The sequence below is a fragment of the Saccopteryx bilineata genome, chromosome 5 (assembly GCF_036850765.1).
Source record: "Saccopteryx bilineata isolate mSacBil1 chromosome 5, mSacBil1_pri_phased_curated, whole genome shotgun sequence".
Classification (NCBI taxonomy): domain Eukaryota; kingdom Metazoa; phylum Chordata; class Mammalia; order Chiroptera; family Emballonuridae; genus Saccopteryx; species Saccopteryx bilineata.
This window is the reverse complement of record NC_089494.1, coordinates 209,587,437-209,611,209: the sequence shown is the minus strand read 5'-3', so window position 1 is coordinate 209,611,209 and position 23,773 is coordinate 209,587,437. Positions and strand designations below refer to the sequence as shown.

Genomic DNA, 23,773 nt, shown 5'->3' with positions numbered 1-23,773 from the left:
ATTTTGTCCTGGGTTGTTTGGCTGAGCCCTGCTGAGGCTGGTGGGGCCTGTGAGTCTGGGTGAGTCTGGAATGCTGAGGGGCTTGGGAACCCTGACTGTTTGCTTGTCCAACGTTATAAGACTTTAATAAATGGAATGACCCACCATTTTCTGGCTCCATAGTTCCTTTACCATCTGCCCGAATCCAATGGGAACCTACATCTGTATGGTCACAGCAGCAGCCACTGGCCTTACATCTGGCACAGCTGGCAGGATTCAGATCAGATTGGTATGGAGCCGCAGCCACCCTTGAGGAGTGGGGTAGAGGACTGGTCGTTGCTCCCCAGTGTATGGTTCCCCATGGCGGTCCTTTTGGGGACTATGAGCTGGCTGTGTTTTACAGTCCTAGGAGAGGTCATCCAAGGTCAAGAGCTCCAGAATGAGCTGCAAACTGAGTGGCAGCAAAGGCTTGAACTGGAGCGAGTGCTAGAAAATGAGGCTGACTAGGTTCAAGAGCTGCTGAGCACTAATGGCGCCTGGAACTGGAGTGATCTGCAGGTTCGTGAATTGCAGTTTGCCCTGGAAGTTGAACGTTGGCAGCAGCAGTCGTTAGAGGTTGTTAGAGGAACAACTGCCTTTTCAGCTTCAAGCTGAGAGCCAGCAGCTGCAGGAGCTGAAGAGGGAGCTGTGCAGGTAGAGTGGCACTGAGTTGGCAGGAGCAGGCATTTCCAGCTCCTCTTCTGAGGATGAGGAAGCTTGGGCTGAAGCTGCCATCTGCACACTCAGAGCTTGGCCAGTGGTTGCCCAGAAGGTAAAAACCCAGCAGCAAAGAGTACCTCTTGAGCCCCTGTAGGCTTGCTGAGGTTGTGGGACATAGGGGTGGATGGCATCATGTTCTCTGGAGCAGAGATGGAGAGGTTGGCCAGCATTGCCACTTGCTCCTCCTTAGGGCAGCATCTTCAGAGCTGCATGACAGCAGGAATGAGGGGGGAGGCCTGAGGCCCCATCTGAAATGGACTCTTGGACTGCGACCAGAGGGGGGCACTGGCTCCCCTGTTGAATGGATATGCCACTTTTGGACAGTATGAGAGATCTGATGTGGGGGCCCAGCTCTGGTGGAGGCCCTCCTGTACCAGAAAGTTTTTCATCCAGTTGGAGAGATACACCAAGAACATTTTAAGATTTCCATGGACACAGCCCTGGATTATACAGGCCTTCACACCTTCTGTGAGGTAGGGGGCTAGAGATGAGCCTCCAGTTTACGTCTTAGGCAGAGTAGAGTGCTCAGGGAGACATTGTGAGGGCATCTTTGTAGTTATTATAATTGTATAACTGTGCTGTTGCTATAATTTATGTAATGTACCTCATTCCTTGTACAAGGATACCTGTGAAGCCAGCAAAAGAAGTGGAATGCTGGGCAAACAAGTTTATAACAGGTTTGCTAGCTTATATTTTGCCTAAATTGGTGCAATAGCATGGGGCAGTGCTGCTGGTGCTTTCCCTCAGGGCAGCAGGTTGTAAATTGTGGATTGACTTCCTGCTTCAGAGGGCCATTTTTTGCTATTGTTTGCTGGAAAAGGTTTTTTTTTCCCTCCCAGCCTGTTTTGCTAGAGTGTGCAGGCAGAGAGAGAGAGCTGAGGGGATTGGGAGCCCTAAGATTTTGGCCTGGTCTGTTTGGCTGAGCCCTGCTGAGGCTGGTTGGGGCCTGTGAGTCCAGGAGAGTCCAGAATGCTGAGGGGCGTGAGAACCCTGCCTGTTTGCTCATCCATCCTTATGAAACTTTAATAAACAGAATGGCCCACCATTTTCTGGCTCCACAGTTTCTTTACTGTCTGCCCGAATCCAATGAGAACCTGTATGGCCATGGTGGTGGTTACAGGCCTTACAATGAGTCATTGTGTGTTTATGTATATATGTATGTATATATGTATGTATTTACATACACACATCCCTGAAACAAGTTTACAATATTTGCTTTGTATAATGCAGGGGTAGTCAACCTTTTTATACCTATCTCCCACTTTTGTATCTCTGTTAGTAGTAAAATTTTCTAACCGCCCACCAGTTCCACAGTAATGCTGATTTTTAAAGTAGGGAAGTAACTTTATTTTATAAGATTTATAAAGCAGAGTTACAGCAAGTTAAAGCATATAATAATAATTACTTACCAAGTACTTTACATTGGATTTTTGCTAAGTTTGGCAGAATAAATCTTTATAAAACAACTTACTATAGTTAAATCTATCTTTTTATTTATACTTTGGTTGCTCCGCTACCGCCCACCATGAAAGCTGAAACGCCCACTAGTGGGCAGTAGGGACCAGGTTGACTACCACTGGTATAATGTATCCTAATATTTTATTTTCTATAAGTTGGACAAATGAGTTGTAAAATCTGTATTTTCTGTTTTTTTCTCACTCTTATTGTTAAAGATAGCTGCTCACGTGATGATGCTCTCAAATGCCTTTCAAGCTTAGGAAGGGGCTTGGTTATGCTAATGTGTGCTGGAGGAGGGGGTTGTCTCACCAAAAAGTTTTAAAAAGAGGAGCTAGGAGGCCATTTTGGGGAGAGAGACCACGTTCTTTTTGGAGAGAGGAGGAGCCCATGTCCTAATAGGGCAGAGAGGTCACGTGGAGGAGAGGAGCCAGCCAAAATGCCGGAATGCTGAAGGAAAAGCCAGTTTGAATAGGAGAAGGAGATGAGGAACAGAGGTGAATAAGACTGGTGAGGGCCTTTGATTCTAGAAAAAAAACTGGAAAGATTCTCCTGGTTGTGGAACAGGAGGACATGTGAGTGGGTTTTGGTGCCCCGTGTGTTTGGTTTTAACTTGTTGGCCGATACAAGTCTAGAATAAAGGAAAACAGCCCACCAGTTTTTGGCTCTGCTGTTTCCTTACAGTCTGTCAAGATTAAATGCGAACCATGTTTGCCATGTGACTGTGATGGTGGCCGATGCTACTGGCCTTACACTATACAACCCTGTCCTACTTTATCCATTTAAAAAGAAAAAGTTGGCCAGAAGCCTATAAAGTGATTTTATAACCAATTGCTGGATTGTAACTCATAGTTTGAAAACATTGCTCTAGTTATTTGACTAAAGAGTGAAGTTTTAACATTCTATGTTGGAGTCCACACTCTAATAAGTGCTTCTCAAGACACTGAGGAAGTCAGTAGGGGCAGAATGCCCAGGACAGGCCAGATAGTCAAATCTTTTTGCCTGCAGTCCACCTTCAATCTCAACTTCCAGGCCTGACCAGGGTGGGAGTCTTCAGGAATGCCATGATGAGCAGATTTTGAGGGGAAAATGTTATAACAAGTAGAACATTGTCTAGATTGTTGAGCATTTGTGTTTTTTACTGTCAGGGGTTCTTATTTATATTCACTGCCCACTCTGCTTCAACCATGCACACCCCGTCTGGGTCTCATGCATACTGATTTGAGGGCTGGAAATACATTGCTTTATAGGAGGACTTGGAAAAAACATGTGAACTGAATTCATGTTCTTGTAACTTCCCCTGTAGCTCTTTCCTCATCTCTGTAGTTTCTGACTTTAACCCACTGGATTTTTGAATAAGGTAGTCTTGAGTCACATCTCAATTTGACTCTGTGTGACCCTGGGTCTCCTCAGTTTCCTCATCTGCCAAACAGAGGCAGTACTATCCACCTCACAGGACTCTGGGTAGGTGGACAAATCTCACTTATACTAGGACTGAGCATGGGTCTGACTCAGAATTAAAATCAAACAAATACAAGTTACTTTCCCCTTTTTTCCAAGTTTTACCCAGAACACATATTTACAAACAGTGGTGACCACAGTCCTAGAGCTAATAAACAATCCATTAAGAACACCACCAACAATCTAGACCATACCCCTGTACAGAACTAAAACCCAAAGCTTATATGTTGATAACTAGCTTAAAAAAAAAGAGTTTAACATGATAGACACAAGCTGTATTTTCCATTCATAGTAACAGCTAAACAACTAAAAAAGTCAAATAAGAAAACCACAATGTTTATCAACCAACATATCTATAACATTGTAAAATACACAGGGCTTCTGGTGATGGGGAGCCTGGCTTAACTGCTTATCTACTAAAGAAAAGAAGAAAAAGAAATAATCTTTGGATGTGACGTTGTCAAATATTTATTTCATTGCCAGAGCAGACCCAACATGGGGATCATGCTATCCTTGGCTGCCTTGCGGTGAGAGGCAGTAAAAGTTGAAAGCAGGGTAGTTATCAGGCAGAGTTGGAATGACCATCTCTTACTTACCAGCTGTGTTTGGAGAGTTGGCCTTCTTTTTTCAGTAATACTAGGGATCACAATAGACTCTACTGAGGAATAAAGAATAAAGCAATGTATATGTATCTCCACAAAATATGATTAAACTGACATGTAATTATTTGTTTATCCGCTTTCCTCCTTTAGATCAGGAATAAAGGTCATGCCTATTAAACTCTCTTTGTTCCCAGTCTCAGAAAAATGACTGACAAAGCAGTTGCTAAATAAATGTCAGATATTAAAAACAGAGAAGGAAATATAATGCAGTTAGCACTGGGATACAGCTGTGTACTGAGGAAGGCACCTAGAGAACAGAATATTGGTTAAAGACTACATTTCTAACTCCTGACCTTGCAGGCTCAGAGACAGAGACCGCACCAAATTATTTGTAGACATTATAACATATTCATGCCCTTTGCCCCATCAGTGATTTGCATGATTTTTAGAGTCACATTTGTAACTATTAGGGAATCTCCTAAGAGTTTTCCTCACCTGTTCATTTACCTCTCCAATCATGCAAGTATGCTGTAATATGTGCTCATTAAAAGTTATTTGATTGTAGACATTCACATTCAATGTATAACACACACATATGTAAAATTCACACAACCAAGTCATTCCTTTACCACTTCCACCATAATTAATTAGATCTATATTTCTATAATGTTCACAACTACTTTAGAAATGTCAATCAATAGATTAGCTCAGTTTTACACTTGCAGAACCACCTCTTTGAAATAAATATCATTTCAAATTCTTTGCCTCCCAGATTGAGTATATGCATAAAGTCTAGAAAAGAAAAAGAAAAACAAATATATTTCTGGCCAAAAATTGGAGGATAATGAATATTGGGAAATACTGTTGACATTATGTTCAATATCAAGTTTTTTATAATTATACATAATTTTTCTAGTTGAAGACTGTTTCTTTATGCTATGCATACTGTGTTTTCTTCTGTAGTTTACACATTCATCTTTGAACTTCCTAAAATTTGTTTCCATATATCATAATGTCATGATGAAGTTTTCATTTCCAAAATAAGTATCTTATGTGATTATTTCTAAAAAAAAATTTCTCACTTCCTTATTCTTTTGCAAATTTGGCAATTTTGAATTTCCCCTTGTTACACTAAATGGTCATGATATCATTTATTTAGTGAATAGCATTTCCAGGAATTTCAGGAAATAATTTTAAGATAGAGATAAAAAGCCATTTATAAAAATATTTTTAAAAACCAATAAACACTAAAAAAAAAAAAAATACCTGCTTAGAGCAAATACAGTGTGTCCATAAAGTCATGGTGCACTTTTGATCGGTCACAGGAAAGCAACAAAAGACAATAGAAATATGAAATCTGCACCAAGTAAAAGGAAACTCTCCCAGTTTCATACCTATTCAGTGCAGTTCGATGTGGACTCATGCACAGATTTTTTAGGGCTCCTTAGGTAGCTGTCCCGTATAGCCTCTATAGACTCGTCACTGACTGATGGCCTACCAGAACGGGGTTTCTCCACCAAATTGCCGGTTTCCTTCAACTGCTTATCCCACCGAGTAATGTTATTCCTATGTGGTGGCGCTTCATTATAAACGCGCCGATATTCATGTTGCACTTTGGTCACGGATTCGATTTAGCGAGCCACAGAACACACTGAGCTTTCCTCTGTACCGTCCACATCTTGACTGGCATGGCTGTGGGCTACTCCGCTGTATACATGGTGTAACATCATCATCTGCGCATGTGAACATGCTGCCACATCATCCTACAGAAACTGGGAGGGTTTTTCCTTTTATTTGGTGTAGATTTCACATTTCTATCTTTTTTTTTTTTTTTTTTGTATTTTTCCGAAGCTGGAAACGGGGAGAGACAGACAGACTCCCGCATGCACCCGACCGGGATCTACCTGGCACGCCCACCAGGGGGCGCCGCTCTGCCCACCACGGGGCGATGCTCTGCCCCTCCGGGGGGTCGCTCTGTTGCGACCAGAGCCACTCTAGCGCCTAGGGCAGAGGCCAAGGAGCCATCCCCAGCGCCCGGGCCATCTTTGCTCCAATGGAGCCTCAGCTGCGGGAAGGGAAGAGAGAGACAGAGAGGAAGGAGAGGGGGAGGGGTGGAGAAGCAGATGGGCGCTTCTCCTGTGTGCCCTGGCCGGGAATCCAACCTGGGACTTCTGTACACCAGGCTGACGCTCTACCACTGAGCCAACCGGCCAGGGCTATATTTCTATCATTTTTTGTTGCTTTCCTGTGACTGGTCAAAAGTGTATCATGACTTTACAGACACACTGTATATCAAATGGTTCTCAGTGTTAAGTGAATGTTTTAAAATATTTGTAGGCTTTTTATATCATCAGATTTTCATGCCAGGAACAGAAAAATGAATAATCTAACATTGCAGAAGAAAGTAGACAGGCTAAAGGAAGAATTTAGGTTAGCAGTTGAACTTTATTTGACCTGTGGTGGTGCAGTGGATGAAGCGCCCTCCTGGAATTCTGATGTCATCAATTCAAAACCCCGGGCTTGCCCAGTCAAGGCACATTTGAGAAGCACCTACTTGGAGCTGATGCTTCCCGGTCCTTCCCCCACCTTTTCCTCTCTCTAGCCTTTCTCTAAAATAAATAAATCAAATTTTAAAAAATGTTGAACTTTATCCAGCTTACATATTTTATTACACCTATCACTTTACCTTACATACACAAATAAAATTTTAAAACACATGGGATGAATAGCTATTATCCCCTCACTTCCTGCCCTCACCTTTTACCTTTAATTAGCAAGAACTTCCCATCGACCATGAAGCAGATGGTCCTTGAAGGCCAAACACACTTCAGCTCCATTTGTGATAGTCAACCAGGGCCTTTCTTGCTTTATTCCTGACACTGCTCCCATTCTGTTCTAGACCTGGGTGTCTCAGGCCCTCTGGCTTTGGATATACCTGCAGGTCCCACTTGTGTTCTTTGGGCTTGCTGGTGGACATTGGCCTCAGAACTGTCCAGGAACTTTGGTTCAGACTCATTTCTCTGGCTGCCCCAGGTGGAATACTCTTCCCCAGCTCTCACCCACAATTCAAACTCTTGCTCATCTCGATTCACCTCCACTTGCTGAGAGGTTTTACTCGTGCTGAGTGGTCCAAAAATGCAAAAGAAATGGAATACTACTCAGCCATAAGAAATGATGACATCGGATCATTTACAACAAAATGGATGGACCTTGATAACATTATATGGAGTGAAATAAGTAAATCAGAAAAAACTAAGAACTGCATGATTCCATACGTAGGTGGGACATAAAAACGAGACTAAGGAACATGGAAGAGTGTGGTGGTTACTGGGGGTGGGGAGGTAAAGGGGGAGGGGGAGGGGCACAAAGAAGACCAGATAGAAGGTGACAGAGGACAATCTGACTTTGGGTGAGGGGTATGCAACATAATTGAATGACAAGATAACTTGGAGATGTTTTCTTTGAACATATGTACCCTGATTTATTAATGTCACCCCATTAAAATTAATTTTAAAAATGCAAAAGAAATTAAGGACATTTTAGGCTGTTGCAATCTTCCAAGGACCGTTTCTTGATGTCCTGACCTCAGGACTCATTGGCTACAGGAAACAGGGCCCTGAAACGATTCGTTCGTGCATTATTTCAGCAAACCCTTGTGGAATGCTTAGTATGAGCCAGATACATATTGGAGATGGGCAACACAAAGAGGAATGAAGTATGTTATCTCCCTTGCGGAGTACATAATCCAACATGGGTGTGTGTAAACCAATGTTTTGCCAACTCCTGCAATGTGATCTGTATCCAAGGACCAAGATAATCACTGGGATGAAGTTATGGGCTTTCTGGTGGAATTTGCATTGGAAATGGCTCCTGAGGGACAAACAGGAGCCTCAGGTGACTGGGTCAGGTCTATTCTCATGCTCTATCTCTCTGCACTCCTTGCTTTGGTCCAAAGCTCCAGATTAAAAAATAAATAAATAAACTGTTCCCTTTTGTTCTTGGTCACAGTTCATTGCTTCCAGTTTTCATGTCTTTGTTTATTTGGTCCTCTTTTTCTGGAATAGGTCCTTTCTCCACACCTTAGGGAGCACTCTCCTCTGAAAAATTTTTGCTGATAGCTCCTACCCTTCTGAGAAAGGGCATCAGATGCCCCCCTTCTTCTGAGTGCCCATAAAGCTCTGCACGTTGCTGAGGATCTTGGACCTCCAGACAATTCCATGTTTTTCTGTCCTGCTCATATGGAATGTGAATTTGGTAGTGGTAAAGTAAGTCTTTCCCATATTTGTAGCTTATAAATGGTTATAAATGTTGAAGGAATAAATGGATAGATGGATTTAAAATAGAATAAATAGAGCAGTTTGTGTTGGAAAGTTATTTCTAGCAGAAGTGTGAAAGATAGATGGTGTTAAGGAGAAATCTTTCACTGGCAAGAGATAGACATCTAATTTAAATGGTATGAAAGAAAGAAAAAGAGAAAGAGAAAAAAGGAGAGAGAGAAAGAGAGAGAGGAAAGAAAGAAAGAAAGAAAGAAAGAAAGAAAGAAAGAAAGAAAGAAAGAAAGAAAGGAGGGAGGGAGGGAAGGAAGAAGGAAGGAAGGAAAGAAGGAAGGGAGGGAGGGAGGGAGAAAGGAAAAAATAAATCTGGTGGTCTCTACCAAAAAGCCCATGACTAAATCATAGGTGCCCAAACAAGGCTTTTAATAATTTCTGTCTTTGCATGTGCTTGCCTCTGGGTGAGTGTCATTCTCAGGCAGGGTCTTCAGCAAAGACTGGCTAATCTGTAGACCCCATTTTCACCAGTTTAGCACAAACCAGGAAGACTTATGAATTTCTTTTTCATTGTTCCAACAAAAACTCTAGGGACTGTTCCTTATTTGACCACTTGACCATCTCTGAATCAATCAACAGGGCTGTGGGGTGGGCTTCTACAGGAAGGAACCAAGAAATGGGTCATGCTCCCTGAACCCTATGGACTGTACACAGGCAATTCTAGGGTGTGTTATCAAAGAAAGAGAAAAAGGATCCAGTTACACAATCTCCAGGGAGAATGAATAGAATGGCGGACGCTGTTCCTAGTACACACTCATGCCCTTGGCTTGAGTAGATAGATGGGTAGATAGATCCAAGAGCTTAATGTCATGTTCAGAAATCTACTGCCTTCTCCCCACAGAGCCAGAGTTATTTGATAATTTTAGGGAAACAGAGATGGTAGTTGTGTGGGAATAAATTCTGAAGGCAAGCTAGTAGTAGAGAGGAGCTCCCCTGCCCATTCTTGCCTGCCAAGTCAGCAGGCTCATTTTCAGGATGCAACGGTGTCTTAGCCTAAATGCCCTCAACAAAGTTGAAAGCCTGTCATGCAGGCAGATTTATTTGGGGAAATATCCCCAGTGTACAGGACTAGAAAACTGGGAAGAGTAAAATAAGATAAGCGGGTGTGGGCAACTTGGGTTTAAACTTACTGGGGACTCTCTGAAAAATCAGGTAGAATATCTGCCTAAAACATGAAAGAAGAATAATTATTTATTGATTGCCTCCTGTTCTTTGTTGGGCAAGAGATTTTCCACGGTAGTGACAGAGAAACTTTGGGGCAGAAAGATATCTGGTACAACTGCAGTGAGAAGATGTAAGTTTACATCTGCACACAGTTAGTGGAGGCAGTAAGAGTAGGAGTAAAACAGTGGGCCTAGAAGCTGTGATCATCCTGGATTGTACTAAATAACAATTCTGAAAGATGCATAATAATTACAGGGCCAAAGGAATTTAAGCCCCAAAGTTTCCATTTTAAAGATTTTTTCATTTCTTTAAGAGTCATTGCACCTTGCTTTAGCCAGTTTGCTCAGTGGTAGAGCGTCTGGCGTGTAGATGTCTTGGGTTCAATTCCCAGTCAGGGCACATAGGAGAAGCACCCATCTGCTTCTCCACCCCTGCCCCTCTTGCTTCTCTCTTTCTCTCTCTCTCTCTCTCTCTCTCTCTCTCTCTCTCTCTCTCACTTCCCTTCCTGCAGCCATGGCTTGGTTGGAGTGAGTTGGCCCCAGTGCTGAGGATGGCTCCATGGCCTCCACTTCAGGGCTAAGAAGAGCTTGATTGCTGAGCAACAGAGCAATGACTCAGATGGGCAGAGCATCGCCCCCTAGTGGACTTGCTGGGTAGATCATGGTCAAGGTGCAAGCAGGAATCTGTCTCTGCCTCCCCTCCTCTCACTGAAAAAAAAAGAAAAAAAAAGAGTTATTACATGGGTTCAAAGACTTTGCATAAAAACTTGGGGATCAACTCTTATAAAAGTCATTGTCTTGGAGAAATACTCAAACAAGAGAATAAGCACTAGACTACCCATACCTGTACTTATAAATATTTGTATATTTTGATTGGTGGAGATCTCATGGATTAAAATGTCATGTGAAGAAGAAAATAACAACAACTGAAAAGAAAATTTTCCTTTATATTTCACTTCTAAAAACAAATGATGTTTATTAAGTCATTCCCAGGGATCAAGGCTATACAATCTGCAAATGTTGGCTATTCTGGACAGACTTAATTTGTTTCATCTTTTTGGCAGCTCCTGTAGATAAATTGGAATTCTAGTTTTTCTGTCTGCTCCACATTTGCGTCAGTTGCATGTTGGGTCTGGAGATCATTACAACAAACACTTTCTGTTTTTCTTCAGTTACAAGAAAGAGATGAGAGATTTAGACATAATGATTAATGCTGAAGACAAACTAGTTAAGTCTATGAAACATGATGAAGTGTCCAAACTGGGAAAGCAGATATGGATTGTCATATATGAGTAAATGTGAACTGAACAAGTTAATTCTTTTTCTAAGGAAGCTAGCAGAAAAAGTATGCATGGCCTTTAATTTTATTTTGGTGACATTTTAGATTGATTGAGAAAGCAAAACATTTTTAAAAACAAACTTTTTATTTTGAAATACGAGGAAAAGCATGAGTGTTCAACTGAATTTAATTTGATGGCACTCTAAATTGATTGAGAAAGAGAAACTTTTTTAAAAACAAACTCTTTATTTTGAAATAATTTTCTATTCAAACAGGTTGCAAAGATAGGACAGTTTCAGTGTACGCTTCACCAAGTTGCCCGTTGTGAACATTTTATATTACCATGATACATTTGCCAAAGCTAAGAAACCAGCAATGACACATTACTATTAACAAAACTCCAGACTTTGTTTGGAGTTCACCAGTTTTTCCACTTGCTGTGCTCTTTCTGGTTCAGGATGGAATCCACATTGCAGTTAGTTGTTATGTCTTCGTACTTTCCTCTGAACTGTGACAATATCTAGCCTTTCCTATTTTCATGACCCAACAGTTTGAAGAACAGTAGTCAGATATTTTAATATTCCTCAACTTAGTTTTGAAGAATGTTGTTCTCACAGTTATATATGACTTGGCTTTTAAACTTTTGGAAAAAAATACCGAAGAAGTGATGAACCCTTCTCATCATCATATTATACCAGGGGTACATGACATCAATCTGACATCACACTGATGATATTAATCTTAATCATTTAGTTAAGGGGATAGATGTTTTTTGCCAGATTTCTCCATGGTAGAATCTTGGTAGAATAACTATCAGAATTGTACACTTCAAGAAACTCTAACAAGCTATATCAATGCCACAGGAGAGAGTTGTGTTGTTAGTGAAACATATCAATGAAGTTGTAAGACCATCTTGCTATGTTTGCATTCTAGAAAAAGCAAGCATGAACCATTCAGCCAAGGAAATAACATAAAGATTTTTTTAAAATCATTATTTTCTAGAAGTTCTTACCCATATATGACAGAACATTGTCATAATAGCATAATAGTTAAAAGTTATTCTCCTGTGACCTTAGAGAAGTAAATTAATCTCTCTGCACTTCAGTTCTTTATCTGTAACCTTAAAGTCCAATAAAGATAACAATAATATCTATTTCACATGGAGGTTTGGAAGGCTGAATGAATCAATATTTATTAAACTGTTAGAAGAGCACCTGGAATTTAGCACAAAATAAATGTGCTGTGCCTTGAGGTGGGCGCGGAAATTAAGTAACTTGCCCATGGTCTGTAGCAATAAAGGACGTAGCCCGTTTTATATTTTTGCAGTCTTGTAAGCTCTTAGAACTTGTCAACTATTATTTGTTGAAGAAAAAAGCAAATTTCAAATGACCTTTTAAAGTTTATTCCATAAACAAAAGTTAATAGAGATGAGAGAAAAAAATAATCTCTTCATGCCTTTTTGATTTTTATGAACTTTAAAGAGTCTATATTAAATTTAGAATTAAAAACAAAACAATACATCTTTCAGGTTTTAAAGAATAACTTTGGTATTTCTGGGCCAGTTTTCCATTAAATTCTAGTAAGTGATTGATAACAAGAGGTGTGACCACATAAACTCTCGATTACTCATGAACTAGTCACATATTTTATAAGCTTTAGTTTATTTCTCATTTCCTACCACTTAACACAAACTTTAATGGCCCTTTAACTTCCCTGGTTTTTCTCTCAGGTGGTTCTGATAAACACTAGAGTATTTTAAAAGGTAGTCACTCATTTTGTAAATCATTTCCAATAAATGAGATGAAAAGTCTTTAATTCAAGCTCCCTTTTCACAGATGAAATGACTGAAAGTAAGACAATATGAATCAATGAGAGAGCTCAACAGAAAAAAAAATCCAAGTAAGTGCATTTTCTAGTAGAGTTCAGCTGTGTCCTGCTTCTAGAAAGCCTGACACAGAAAATTTTAAATGTGAAAAGAAAAATTGAGGAGTGAATCTTTTTTCATTATAGGATTTACACAGGTTGAGTTTCTCTTTAGGCAATGTTGGAAAGAGCTATTTCCATTTTAATTATTTAACAAACATTTATAAAGCCCTTAATCTACACTGGCTCTCACAAGTGATTTATTTCTCATAACTACATTGGGGTAGGCAAAGGAATCTTTAATGTATAAGGTGATAGGTGGCAACTTGATGCAAGTGGCTTCACTGCAAGCCCGGGGGCTGGCTATGAGGTGCAGACACTTATCCACTGAGCTAGGCTACCTGGACACTCATCCCTGGGCCAGTGGTGTTGGGCAAATGAGTTTGTAAAATTTGTATTTTTTGAGTGTAAAGCCAGCAGCCGGGGCCACCATCACAGCAGCCTGGCCCATGCAGGTTCGCATTGGATTCGGACAGTCGGTAAAGAAACAATGGAGCCAAAAACTGGTGGGCCATAGTCTTTAATCCTACTTTGCACCCGGCGGGCAAGTAAAAACACACACTGGGTTCCAAAACCCACTCACATTCAGTGCTCACAAAGCTACTGACTTATCTGAGTTTCCTAGATTCAAAGGTTTCTAGCTCACCAGACTTATTCACCTCTGTTCCCCATCTCTTTCCTTCTCCCTGCACAAACTGGCCTCTCACTCAACACTCCGCCATCTTGGCTGCTTCTCCTGGCCACATGGCCTCTTTCTGCTCTCCTCTCTGCTCTCTCCTCTAATGATAATCTCAGGAACCAAGAGCAAGCTCCCGTTCTGCCCCTATTTTATAGTGTAGAAATCCAAACCTTTAATCCAATATACAAAATAGGGAAGTCTCTAATACAAAGTCACTTTCTGGGGCATGATGGGATTGTACCATCCCACATCAAAAAAGGGTGGGAAAGGCTTGGTCCTAAAACCAAGCCCCAGGCTACAAGGATTCTGCCTGCCCACAGCCAGCCCCCAACACACATTAATATCACCTGGGCAACGGCCTCCACGTGGGCAGCGTCATCTTTAACAAAATGAGCATAATACATTTTATCTGCCCAACATTGAGTTTGCTCACTTGCAGTTTTAAAAAATGGCACTGGGCAGCGCTAGGTATGTGATCTATGAAATTGCAAATTACCTTCCTGCTTGGGAAGGGCCATGGTCTTGCTAATGTTTGCTGGAGGAGAGGTTTTCACACCAGAAAGTTCTGAAAAGAGGAAGGGGAGAATGAGAAGAGGCAGAGGGAGAGAGAAGTCATGTCTTGCAAGGAGAGCGGAAAGAATGCAGAGTGCTGAAGAAGAAGAAAGTTCTGAGGAGAGAGAAGGTGTGCAGGTGGGGAACCAGAGGTGAGGGGCTTTTGCAAGCTCCACTGAGACTGGTGAGGCCTTTGATTCTAGGAGAAACTGGAGAAGATGCTCCTGGTTGCGGAACCAGAGAATGTATCAGTGGCTTTGGGAGCCCTGTGTGTTTGCTCGTTGGCCGGTGCGAGACTTTAGTAAAGGAATGGTTCACCATTTTTTGGCTCCACTGTTTCTTTACCGAATCCAGTAGGAACAGGCATGTGATTGGCTGCAATGGCGGCCCCTGGCCTTACAAGTGGCCATTTTCTTCTCCTCCCCCACTTCCCAACCTAGAGAATTACAGCTAAACCCTCTACACCTAATGTTGAATCAAACAATGTTTTACTATTTGGAAAAATAAAAAAAGTAAACCCATCAAGTTAAAAGATTAAAATTCTTGGTCAGAAAATAGAGACTTGTCAATGCTTGTTCCTAGAGAAGGGAGGACCAGCACTGCAGGTCCTATAGTAGATGAAACGGGGTTTTATGTGTGATGCAGGATTTCATATTTCATGCCCTTACAACCAGAACAAGGGGGCAGCAGTTCCCTCCTCTCCACTATTTTATCCAAGAACAGACCAAAACAGGTGAACCCGTGAGTCTGCCCTGCTGGACCCTTCAGTTCCAGAGTGACCTCCAGTCCTCACAGTTTAAATCTGAACCTCTCAAATAGAAAAGGAGACCCCCCCCAGGAATTTTGGAAGTTCCACCATTACAGAGGGAATAAGGAAGTTTATTAGGACGCAAAAGAGGTCATAGGGATCATATTACACCCCTCAATTTTCATTGAAATTAACACTAGACTCAACTTTTCATACAGATTTCTCTTATCACCAAATGAAAAATAAAATAAAGATGTTCTATGTGTGATTTGAGAATATATAATAAGGGAACAGGTAAGAATATTCCTCTCTGGATCCGAGATAACGGCGATACTTTTAACAGAGAGTATTCATTTCAGACACATATATGCAAAACCGAAATCTAGAGCGACATGGAATGCATATAAATATAATATATATGGATAGCTAAGCAAAATTTATTCCCTAGACCCTCTGGATTCCCTCAGGTCAGTTAACTGATAAGACAACTTTTCCCTCTAAAGATGTGCCACCATTTGATTGGAGGGTCTCATGCCTCCACCCCCAACCCCTCACCGCATGCGCACAGGTGGCCCCCAGCCACCCCTCACAGGCGGTAGTTCCTGCGTGGTGATCACCGTCAGCCGCTTTGGGGATTTGGGCGGAAAGAGAGCACGCCACTGTCCGCCGCGTCACGCCAGAGGCCGGGCGGGGCGGCTCCCATGGGTCCCCCACTCCAGGGACGGGGCCGCATATTCCTTCTCACCCCAGGAACGACCCGCAATTCCGGGAATTTCCCGGCCCGGAGGCTTAGAGCTTTCCGCCCCGACCATGGATAAAAAGGCTGCGTGCGTCTCGGGGAGCCACAGAGCCCGCTCCGCCAGCTCTCCCGCCAGCTCCCGCGCTCCAGGCACCGCCACCCAGACCCTCCGAGCTGAGCCCCATGGCCCGCGCCGCCGCCACCGCCGCCGCCCCCCAATACCCCCGGCTCCTTCGGGCTGCGCTGCTGCTCCTGCTCCTGGTCGCCGCCTGCCGGCACGCAGCAGGTGAGACTCGGGGCCCTGGGAGCCCGAGGGCGGGACGGGACGGGACGACCGGCGGGTGCCCAATGGAGACAGTCCCGCTAACCGAGTCTGTTGTCCCCGCAGGGGCGCCCGTGGTCTCCGAACTGCGCTGCCAGTGCTTGCAGACCTCCCAGGGAATTAACGTCAAGAACATCCAGAGTGTGAAGGTGACACAGCCGGGACCCCACTGCGCCCAAACCGAAGTCATGTAAGTGCCACCACGCGCTGCTGCTATCACAGTCCTTGTCACCTCCACCGTCCAGAAACCCGCACCCTGCCTCCAGCCCGCCCTCCTGTCTCACGTTGATTCTCCCTTCTCTCTGCAGAGCCACTCTCAAGAATGGACAGGAAGTCTGTCTCAACCCCGCAGCCCCCATGGTTAAGAAAATCGTCAATAAGATGCTAAACAAGTGAGTGATGGGACTAGAATCATTGGTGACAGATACTGCCATCTGCCTCCTGAAATTTGTATCAGGCAACCCAGAGTTTAGCTGAAGAAGTGAAAATCATTATTTCACAATTAAATTTGCCATTAAAGTCTTAACCTGCTTTGGTCCAGAAGGCTATTTCCAGTGCTCTCCATCTCTGTTCAGATTACTGTGGGTGAAACTGCCCTCATTAAATTCTCCTTGGCGCTGCCCAATTATGCTAAAAAGCGTACCACCTGTTAAAAAAAAAAAAAACCACAAGTGCTTTTTGCCCCCCAGTTCTTTCTGGTCTTTACACCTGAACAGCAGAACCCCCATTTCTCTGCAACATTGGTCCTAAAGCTTAGTTAGTGGTGAAGAGCAGGGAGGGACTTTGCAGTGACCCTGTACTGAGTACAAATCTGGGTTTGACCACCTATTAGCCATATAGCTCAAGGACAATTCTTCAGCTTCTCTAGACGCAGTAAAATAGGGAAAACAGTAGTGGCTACTATCTGGGGTTACTCTGAGGCTTAAGTGAGTCCTGATGTGACAGATGATCCGATATTACTCCTCTTGACACTCACCTACCCAATAGGTCCTAGCTATTTGCAGCCAGTAATTTGGTAAGGACCACAGACACCCCCACCCCCTACCCCCTGCACCACCTTCACCCCTGGCATTCCTAGATAACATCCAAGAACCTAGAGGTCTCAGCCACACACTCTCTAGAAGCTGCCACTTCGTGCCAGACTGGGGAAACTAGGTTCAGAAAACTTTGGAATCTAGAGGACAGGACAGAAGAGTGCTGTGTGGTTGGCTTTCCTGAGTGGTTTACTAAGGACGACCTTTTTCTCATTAGAGGGGTAGCTCCAACTGACCCGGGGAAGCAAGATGCTGATTGATGGCTATATCTGAAGCAGACTCTGCCCTACAAAAATCAAAGAAGAGGAATCAGTATCTTCCAAAGCCACCTGGATTGGGCTTAATATGTTTGAGCATCTGTCAAGAGAGTTTTTATATTTATTTATTTATTTAATGGTTGGCTTTCAAATATTCTATGTTAATATTTTACATGTAAAGTCATTAAGGATGTGATTGACTCTACTTGCACACTGTACTATTATTTTCATTGTGTATTTTATGTGTAACTCATTAGTACAATGCTCATTCTTATTTAATTTGAAAGTAAAATGTTTGCAAGTATTCTCTAGTCAGTAAAGTAATATTTCCAAGGAGTCCTCAGTGATGCCAGCTACTGTGACAGAGGCTGGGGCATCCAAGCAATAGTGAGGTCATTGTCAGGGCATGAAAATGTATGTGTATATCTATTTTGTAACTATTCAAAGGAATGTCAGTTGTTACTTACTAGAATAATTTCACAGAATGTGAAACATTTCTAATGTTGAATATCCTTTGGACATTTTATGTCTTTCTTGTAAGGCATAATGCCTTGTATAATGTTAATTATGCAATGTTTGTGTCTTAAAACAAGGATTTAAGTATTTATTGATGTTTTTGCAAATAAACCTATAAAAATAAAATATTTCAAAATAAACAGTGTTCATTTCACTTTATGGGAAAAAAGCAGCTATCTTTACTGGATGATCTGATGAGTTACATCAATGTTTCTCAACATTCTCTTTCTCCTTGCCATTCAATTGGCTACACATATAAGTCAAACTATAAATTATGCTTAAAATCATCTGGCATCTGACCAGGCGGTGGCGCAGTGGATAGAGCATCTGTAAAGCCAGTTGCCACGGGCAGCATCACAGCTACCTGGCCCATGCAGGTTCGCATTTGATTCAGACAGACCATAATGAAACAACGAAGCCAAGAACTGGTGGGCCATTAGCTTTAATCCTAGCTTGCACCGGGCGGGCAAGAAATACACACAGTGGGAAAACACTTCCCTTTCCATTCAGGGCTCCCAAAGCCGCTGATTTATCCGAGTTTCCTAGAATCAAAGGTTTCTACCTCACCAACCTTATTCACTTCTGTTCCCTATCTCCTTCTCTCTGCACAAACTGGCTTCTCCTTCAGCACTCGCCATCTTGGCTGCTTCTCCTTTCCTCCACGTGGACTTTCTCTGCTCTCCTTCAGCATGGGCTCCTCTGCACCATTTTATATTGTAGAAATATAAATTAAAACCTTTAATCCAATGTACAAATAAGGAAGTCTCTGATACAAAGTCACTTATCTGAGGCCTAATAGGATTACTCATGAGAGTGCACCTCCCCCACATCATGCACAGTCAAGAGTGTGGGGAAAAGCTTAGTTTTAAAAAGGTCTTAGTATTAAAAAGGTGGGAAAGGCTTAGTCTTAAAACTAAGCCGTAGGCTATAATGACCCTGCCTGCTGACAGCCTGTCCCCCACACCCAATGCAAAGTATAAGCAAGCAAACATCTATATCATATTTACAAACTTATTTGACCAACAGTGTCAGACTGGGATGTGGAGGACCCAGGTTCGAGACCCCGAGGTCGCCAGCTTGAGCACGGGCTCATTTGGTTTGAGCAAAGCTCACCAGCGTGAGTCCAAGGTCGCTGGCTCGAGCAAGAGGTCACTCGGTCTGCTATAGCCCCTGGTCAAGGCACATATGAGAAATCAATGAACAACTAAGGAACCACAACGAAGAATTGATGTTTCTCATCTCTCTCCCTTCCTGTCTGTCTGTCACTATCTGTCCCTCTCTCTGACTCTCTCTTTCTCTGCCACAAAGAAAACAAAATCATCTGGCATTAACTGTCACTCCCCTTGGCTCTCACCTACACAAGAATGTGCTTTTTCAACTGTGGGTTGTCCCCTACCCCACTCAATGCAAGAGTCTCTAATATCCAGGGGTGAGCAAACATCGGTTTACAATTATTTGTATGGAAAATACATTAGTAAATAAATAATAATGCAAAAAATAAATTGTTTCTCATACTCATAACTAAACCTTTTGCCCACCACTATATCACTGTTTTTATGTGTGTGTGTGTTTTTTAATAAGGAGCTTTTGCTACTCAAGATTATTTCCTTAAAAACATTTACATTTTTATGGTTCTCTTAACAAGAACTCCTATTTCATTGTCTTAGCTGAATGGCTTTTCAAACACTCATTGACAATTTAATGAAGCTAGCAGTGAAATGGTGGTCAGTATTATTTTCTTCAAAACAAGTAATTTGCATCATCTGTAGAAGCAGAAGAAGTGAATGGCTGAGTGTTTCACCCAGGTAAAGATCTAACTCAGGGGTCCCCAAACTACGGCCCCCTGAGGCCATTTATCCGGCCCGCAGCACTTCTGGAAGGGGCACTGTTGGTCAAATAAGTTTGTAAATATGATATATATGTTTGCTCGCTTGTGACTTATATTGGGTGTGGGGGACAGGCTATAAGCAGGCCAGGTCGTTGTAGCCTAAGGTTTGGTTTTGGGACTAAGCTTTTCCCCACACCCTTGACTGATTGTATGATCTGGGTGGTGCACTCTCATAAGGAATCCAATTATGCCTTGGATAAGTGACTTTGTATCAGAGACTTCCTTGTTTGTATATTGGATTAAGGGATTTTGGTTTTCTACACTATAAAGTGGGACAGACCAGGAGCTTGGACACACAGTTCCTGCTATCACAATTGCAGGGGCTTCCCTGATCCCTGGCCCTTCATGGGAAGAGCTGGTTTTCTGCTTTTCCCTTGTCTTCTTTTGTGGTTTGCCTGTCTTGGTGAGACACCAATAAATAGGATGGCCCCCCATCCTCTGACTCTGCCATTTCTTTATCGTCTGCCCGAATCCAATGGGAACCTGCATGTGAATGGCCACGATGGCGGCTCCTGGTCTTACAGGCACCTCTTTCATTGGTGGTCAGTGAGCATAGTTCCCATTGAAATACTGGTCAGTTTGTTGATTTAAATTTACTTGTTCTTTACTTTAAATATTGTATTTGTTCCCATTTTGTTTTTTTACTTTAAAATAAGATATGTGCAGTGTGCATAGGGATTTGTTCATAGTTTTTTTTATAGTCCGGCCCTCCAACGGTCTGAGGGACAGTGAACTGGCCCCCTGTGTAAAACGTTTGGGGACCCCTGATCTAACTGATAGTTGGGTTCCATTGTTAACCTTCATTTATAAGGAACTACCAGTGAGTTTAATGTTTTTCTCAATACTTTATACCAATTTATCAAATAAAATGGTTTTAAGATTTGAGTGCATTAGTTCCCACTTTTCCTAGTACAATTTTTCTAGAACCCTATAAATTGTTTAGTTGGAGAAAGTACTCTGGAATTTGGTATTCAGTATTGCCCCAGGATGACAACACTCTAGGTTTCCTAGATAAACAAAATTAGTATGTCAAAAGAGGAGAGATCACTATAATCTAAAAGAAACTACCTTCCAAACCTTAAAAGCAGGAGTGTTTGTGGATATGCAGGATAACATTGTCTCTGGTTTAGGACTTATTCAGGAAATCCTGAGCCCTGGGTAAAAGACTTTAGCAAAGGCAAGAAGCAGGACTAGCAGCCTGCATATTTGAGATCAAGTTCTATCTTGCCTCAATTTACTGGGTAAATAAAGTCTCTAAGTAGCAAGAAGCAACCTCTGTGAGTTTTGGGGTTTTTTTGCACCTAAAAGACTTAAAAATAATGATCTCTTCATAACTCCACTGTTGTTAGTTAGTTTTAAATGAGATGAAAAGGAAGAAAATTTGTGAATTGTATAGAAGTAACTAGAGGCAAACCATCCTAGAAGCTCCATAAATTCCATTCATTCTCTAGTCAAAGAACATAAAAAAATATTTTCTAGTAGGACCCCAATGACTGAATAAAGACCTTACACCCAAGACCAGTTCTTGCACTCAGAAGTTGTCTTGATTCTTCTGGGCTGTCCACTATGGAACATAGAACACAAAAAGGAGAAAGGAGCTGTTTCTGTTTATATGGTGGTTAAAGACATAGGTTTCAAAGAATCAAATAAACTTTGGAGTAAATTTCAGCTCTACTATTTGTTGACTGTGTGATCTTGGAAAATTTCTTGACTTCATCTAACTTCATTTTCCCTTTACAAAATGAAGATAATCACAGAGTATGCTTTCTGAAGTTGTTGTGAGGATGGCTTCAGAAATCTGCCATTGGTCCTCAGGCCAACTCCATGGGCATTGTCTCAGTGTCAGTCCTGGATTGAGTGGATATATAGTGCAGCTTTTAAACCAAATTGCCTCGAGACATGACAAGTACAAAGCAGTCTTTCATTAAGAGAATCATGGCAGGAAATGAGACACAAGGGTACGTGAGATTGTGGTTACAGGGTAAAGGAAGTAAAGAAGAATACTACATGAAACATCACAACTTCGATCGTCATGATCAGGAAGAGCAATGGCAACAATGACTGAGGTCTCCTGAAAGGTGTTACCAAAGGAACTTGAGGGGGAAAGAAGGAAACATGACTGATCCTATTTTGCCCTTGTCAGTCTTTCTTTGTGAGTTCTACTGAAATGTCCTCTCAGGACTTCCAGAAGTATCTAGAGACACTGGGGGATGGCAGAGATGGCAGACCTGCAGTAGCATAATAGGGGCAATCTGGAGTAACAGATGATATTGTTACTCTTTTTTCTGACTACCCACACAAATAACAATGGAAAGGGCTAGATCTATTTTCACCGTTGATGCCCCACTCTACATCCCTTCTGCATACCAATTAGTTCCACAGCTGCAATGGGCAACATCCATTCCTGCCAACAGCTTCTCAACTCAATCTCCTCTATCCTTCTGACTCTTCATTTGAGTGTTGGGAGGAGAAAATGGCAGGGAGTTTGCTCTGCCCACAGGCAGAATGAACTGTGATTTTATGCCCTCAGAGGCAACCATCACTGAGGGGTAGGAGTAAGTGGATGAATATTGTATTTTCCAGTCCCCTATGGCTGGACAGTTTTAGAAGTTGCACTATATATCTATTTTTGTATCAATATCTATATCTATATAATATCTATATCTATAACTATATTTATATCTATATCTATATTTATATCTATATCTATCTGTAGCATCCTTAGCTATATTTATATCTATACTTGCCACTTCTCTTATCATTATGTTTATATCTCTTTTAAACCCTTGAACATATTTATAATGGCTGTGTTAAAATTCTTGTCTACCAATTCTATCATTCTGTCTTTTCTGAATCTATTTCTATTGACTGATTTCCCCCCCTCTGGTTATGGCTCACATTTTTTTACATCTTGGCATGTGTGGGAATTTTTTAATTTTGTTTTGATGAATGTTAACATTTTGTTTTCTTCCTTTAGAGTCTTAATTTCTTTTCTGACGAGCAATTAAGTTGCTAGAGCATCAACTTGGTGTTTCTGAGGCTGTTTTTAAGCTTTGTTACAGTGGTATAGAGAGAGTTCTTTGCCCTCTGGCTGCACTACTAAGTTATGGCCCTTCTATGACTTAGACTTCACTGAATGCCCTGATTGTTCACAAGTTCTCTCTACTCTAACAAGTCAGACTTCACATATCTCCCTATCCCATGTGAGGTCTGAGAATTGCTCAGTTTCACCTTATACCTTTGTGATGGTGCTCAATTGTGAGCATTGGTGAGCTCAATTGCACATAATACATGTCTGGTGGTTGGTGCTAGCTGTTGGCTGGGTCTCATATCTCTCTCAGATGAGCTCAGTTATCTTCTCATGGTGACAACAGCATTTCAAGAGGGCAGGAGCAGAAGCTCCTAGGTTATTTGCATTTTTTACCTATTGGTAAAGTTAGCGATAAGGTCAGCATATGATCAAGGGGTTTGGGAAACAGATTCCACACCTTGAAGTAAGCAGCTGCTAAAAATTTGTGGTTAATCTTTTACAATTACTTAATCTTTCTGGGGTATTCAATTTTTTTTTTCTTTTTCCGAAGCTGGAAACGGGGAGAGACAGTCAGACTCCCGCATGCGCCCAACCGGGATCCACCCGGCATGCCCACCAGGGGCAACGCTCTGCCCACCAGGGGGCGATGCTCTGCCCCTCCGGGGCGTCACTCTGCTGTGACCAGAGCCACTCTAGCGCCTGGGGCAGAGGCCAAGGAGCCATCCCCAGCGCCCGGGCCATCTTTGCTCCAATGGAGCCTTGGCTGCAGGAGGGGAAGAGAGAGACAGAGAGGAAGGAGGGGGGTGGAGAAGCAAATGGGCGCTTCTCCTATGTGCCCTGGCCGGGATTCGAACCCGGGTCCCCCGCATGCCAAGCCGACGCTCTACTGCTGAGCCAACCGGCCAGGGCCCGTATTCAATTTTTTTATCTATAAAATATAAATATGACTTCTAAAGTTTCCAGATAATATAAAAAGTGTTCATAGAGGTGTTTTAACATAAAACAGAACTCAATGAATGATCATTACTATTATTACATTGCATTGTATCTGTTAGTGT

The 23,773-nt window shown here is 42.2% G+C and overlaps 1 protein-coding gene and 1 long non-coding RNA gene across 2 annotated transcripts in view; one reads left to right on the top strand and one right to left on the bottom strand.

Moving 5' to 3' along the window:
• Positions 1-9,119: 9,119 nt before the first annotated feature.
• The window catches only part of LOC136306322 (uncharacterized), a 70,971-nt gene continuing 56,317 nt past the window's right edge, over positions 9,120-23,773 (bottom strand). The window contains exon 3 of the long non-coding RNA XR_010725631.1: positions 9,120-10,455. This is a non-coding gene — a long non-coding RNA (uncharacterized lncRNA). The remainder of the gene's footprint in view (positions 10,456-23,773) is intronic.
• On the top strand, positions 15,648-17,903 carry LOC136306321 (growth-regulated protein homolog gamma-like). Its single transcript, XM_066232858.1, has 4 exons — positions 15,648-15,953; positions 16,056-16,179; positions 16,298-16,381; positions 17,241-17,903. Exons 1-4 carry the CDS (start codon positions 15,851-15,853, stop codon positions 17,281-17,283), a joined length of 354 nt encoding a protein of 117 aa, XP_066088955.1. The 5' UTR covers positions 15,648-15,850; the 3' UTR covers positions 17,284-17,903.

Coding starts and splice junctions, on each gene's coding strand:
- LOC136306321 (XM_066232858.1), top strand. CDS start 15,851: ATGGCCCGCGCCGCCGCCACCGCCGCCGCCCCCCAATACCCCCGGCTC. Junction 15,954..16,055: donor CGCCTGCCGGCACGCAGCAG/GTGAGACTCGGG, acceptor TTGTCCCCGCAG/GGGCGCCCGTGGTCTCCGAA. Junction 16,382..17,240: donor GTCAATAAGATGCTAAACAA/GTGAGTGATGGG, acceptor TTTTCTCATTAG/AGGGGTAGCTCCAACTGACC.